Source organism: Alosa alosa, chromosome 1 (genome assembly GCF_017589495.1).
Source record: "Alosa alosa isolate M-15738 ecotype Scorff River chromosome 1, AALO_Geno_1.1, whole genome shotgun sequence".
Taxonomy (NCBI): domain Eukaryota; kingdom Metazoa; phylum Chordata; class Actinopteri; order Clupeiformes; family Clupeidae; genus Alosa; species Alosa alosa.
The window spans coordinates 30715889-30718990 of record NC_063189.1 but is presented as its reverse complement, the minus strand read 5'-3'; the positions used below and the strand labels follow the sequence as shown (position 1 = coordinate 30718990).

General features: G+C 46.1%; 1 protein-coding gene across 1 annotated transcript in view; it reads right to left on the bottom strand.

Annotated features, from left to right (window-relative positions):
* Positions 1-730: 730 nt before the first annotated feature.
* The window catches only part of grin3ba (glutamate receptor, ionotropic, N-methyl-D-aspartate 3Ba), a 36759-nt gene continuing 34387 nt past the window's right edge, over positions 731-3102 (bottom strand). Inside the window, 3 exon segments of the mRNA XM_048252012.1 lie at positions 731-1487; positions 1489-1846; positions 2330-2397. Of these exon segments, the coding sequence (XP_048107969.1) occupies positions 1050-1487; positions 1489-1846; positions 2330-2397 (864 nt within the window). The 3' untranslated portion in view covers positions 731-1049.

Here is a 3102-nt window from a genome sequence, read left to right as displayed (position 1 = left end):
CCCAAGGTTGTCTCACGGCAGTCAAGGATCTCTGTTTATATTCTCCTTCAATAAAAAACTGTCCCAAAAGTTACTCAGGTCATGTCAGGCTGTTCCAGTAAGCATGGCAAAATCAGGAAAAGAGCTGTACTTCCTTTCCTGTAGATTCCAGTGCACACATTTCCTTAAACAACATAAAGTAATTTCCTCAAAGTTGGTCTCTCCACACTTAACAAAAATTGCAAACCTCAGCAAACGCATGAAAGATCAGGTAGAGCTAGCCAGCTGAGCGGTGCCATTATTTTCTGACTTTGTCATTAATCATAGTGGCGCAGAGGTAACCATTTTGGCCAGTTCTGCTTTGCCTCAGCCAAAGCCTCTATTACTGCAGCTATGGGGATATGAACTGTTCTATGGCCCTGTTCCTTGTGATTTCCTAGTGATTGGACACCCAACTCCTCAGCCAGTCCAAGGAACATGCAGAGTAAACGGTGGTAAACCACAAGCCTCTTTCAGACAGGACATATGAACACAAAAGAACACCAAGACCATGTGATGATGTTTGTGCACATGCAATGTTCGCATAAAAAAACAAAGAAAAAAAAGAAAGAAAGATAGAAAGAGAGAGAGAGACAGATTGGAAAAAAAGACAGACAGAAAGAAAGAAAGAAATAGGTTTTCAGGTTCAAGTCATCGGTGGGAATAATCACATTCCTGCTGCTTGTCACATTCAAGTAAACCTGGTCCAGTCCAAGTGTAAACCAAATTTATTTTGAAATGCATTAATGGGAAAACCAATAATATTTCAGTTCACAGAGATAGCGAGTCATTTAGCTGTCTGTCAACAGATTGTGGGTCAAATACTGTACTTCTGTTACAACCAGCCATTCTTACAGACGAGTATGCATCACCTTATCATATTTACAGACAAGTGGGTGAAAAAAATGGACCACCTCTAGAAAAAAAGCATTTGATTTGTAGTGAAGAATGTTCTATCCTCAGTCTGTCTTGGTCCAGTGTCTACAATACTCAAAGCCAAACTCAAGTCCAAAGTATTGGCCAAAGAAAACTCACTTTAATCCATCTGTCAGGCGTTCTATCTGTAAAAACATAACAGGGTGTTGTTCCTCTATCTGCCCCATCCATTTCATTGTGGCCCAAAATTGGGAAAAAGATAACAGCTGGGCACCCTGTTCACCATGCCACCATGCCACCCTCCCCTCTGTCTCCTTGGCACACCACACCCCATACATCACCTCCTCAGGTTGGTGTCCTTGTCTCTGACTGGGCCAGTGGTGGCCGTGGTGGAGATGGTGGTGGCAGCTGCCAGGGAGCGGCCGATCGGCGGTGGCGGACTCCACGACGGCGCGCACCCTGCACGACGCCTTCTCCCGCTCCAGGCTGTTCTGCAGCTCGGCCCTCCGCGCCAGGGCCGCCCGCAGCTGCCCGCGGAACTCCTCGATCCGCCCCTGGAGCTCCTGCAGCTCGCCCTCCCACTGCGAGGAGGTGGACCCCTGCTAACGAGGAGGAGGAGCAGGACGGCGGGGACAGCACCAGGCTCAGCGTGGCCGGACCGCCGTTCTCGCACAGCTGCGTGGGGGGGCTGCCCACCAGCCCGCGCCGGAGACCGCGCTCTGGACCCGCCGGCGGAGCCTGCAGCCGGTACGTGTTGAGGGTCTCCAGGTTGAAGTGGACCCGCTTGCTGTGGTCCTTGCCGGACTCGCGGGACGCCCGAGCGCTCTGGTTGTTCCAGGCCATGGTGGTGGTGCTGCTGCTGGCCGAGGTGGCCGTGGAGGAGGGCTCTGGGCAGGGAGATGGGGGCTGCAGCCGGTGGATGTTGCAGCTTTCTGACAGACATAAGGTCGGACTGGGAAGGCACAGACACAGAGGGAAAGAGAGAGAGAGAGAGAGGGAGAGGGGAGAGAGGGCATCGATCAAGCTCACACAGAGGTGCCTCAGGGAAAGACTATCTGTGACTCTGTGAGGTTTAAACCACTAATGGAGCAGACAGCATACATTTGTTATAGTGATATAAAGCGATATCTGGCGAGAACCAGGCTGGGGATTTAGTGGAAACACTACAGCTTAAACTAAAACAAAAAAATGCATTTATTCACTGATTAGGACACTGGTGCTGTGCAGCAAGCTAATTTCCATTCCGGTTATCTTTGATGCGTCGTTTTATTTCCAGTAATTCAAAAACAACAGCAACACAATCCTCTATTGCACAGCAAGTGACAACCTTTTCCTATCATTTAACACACACCTCATGCGTCTGCTTTAAAAGGTTTCATGAGAGAAGGCATTTGAATAACCTCAGTGATGGATTGTTCAGAGGGTCAGTCCTCACCTTCTGTCTGGAGTGGCCTGATGTCTCCCCTCCTCCTCACAGGCCATATTCAAAGCACGGTGGATCTTCTGCAGATTAGAGCAGCACAAAGCTATCATCAGCTCTAATCACACTTATGTGGATGTCTACAGCTGAGTTTCCATCCAATTCATTCACACATTTCCCATTTCGTAGTTATAGAAAATCAGCAAAAAGAAATGGGAGCCTGTGAACATTAACACATTTCCACTGTGTTATGCAAATGAACAGGACACTGCCCTGATCAAGGAGGAGTTGTGCACATAAATGCAAATAAACCCATTTTAGATAGATAGTACAAAAATCAGAGGTTTACAGGCCACGGTGGCCTTGTTCTTTAAATATTCTACTTTAGACTAATACGATATATATTTAGCCTATGAAAATCTCAACAAAACAATTTCATGCAAATAAACCCATTTTAGATAGATAGATAGATAGATAGATAGATAGATAGATATAGATAGAAAGATAGATGAATTTTTCAATACTTCACGAACCCTTCGTTTAACATATGACAAACCATAAATAAACAGACCTTACTTTAATCCCAGAAGAAATTTTGATTTCAACATAGTCATGGATTTCTCCAAATTTGGGACCCCACATCATTTCATAACGGGCCAAATACAAAATAAATATTACAAATGTCGCCTAGATATCAAATCAGGGGAGCCAATAAATTTGAAAAATCTGCTAAGCATGAGGCTATTTGACTTAAAGCTGAGCTGTGCTTAGTTAATACATGATTTCAC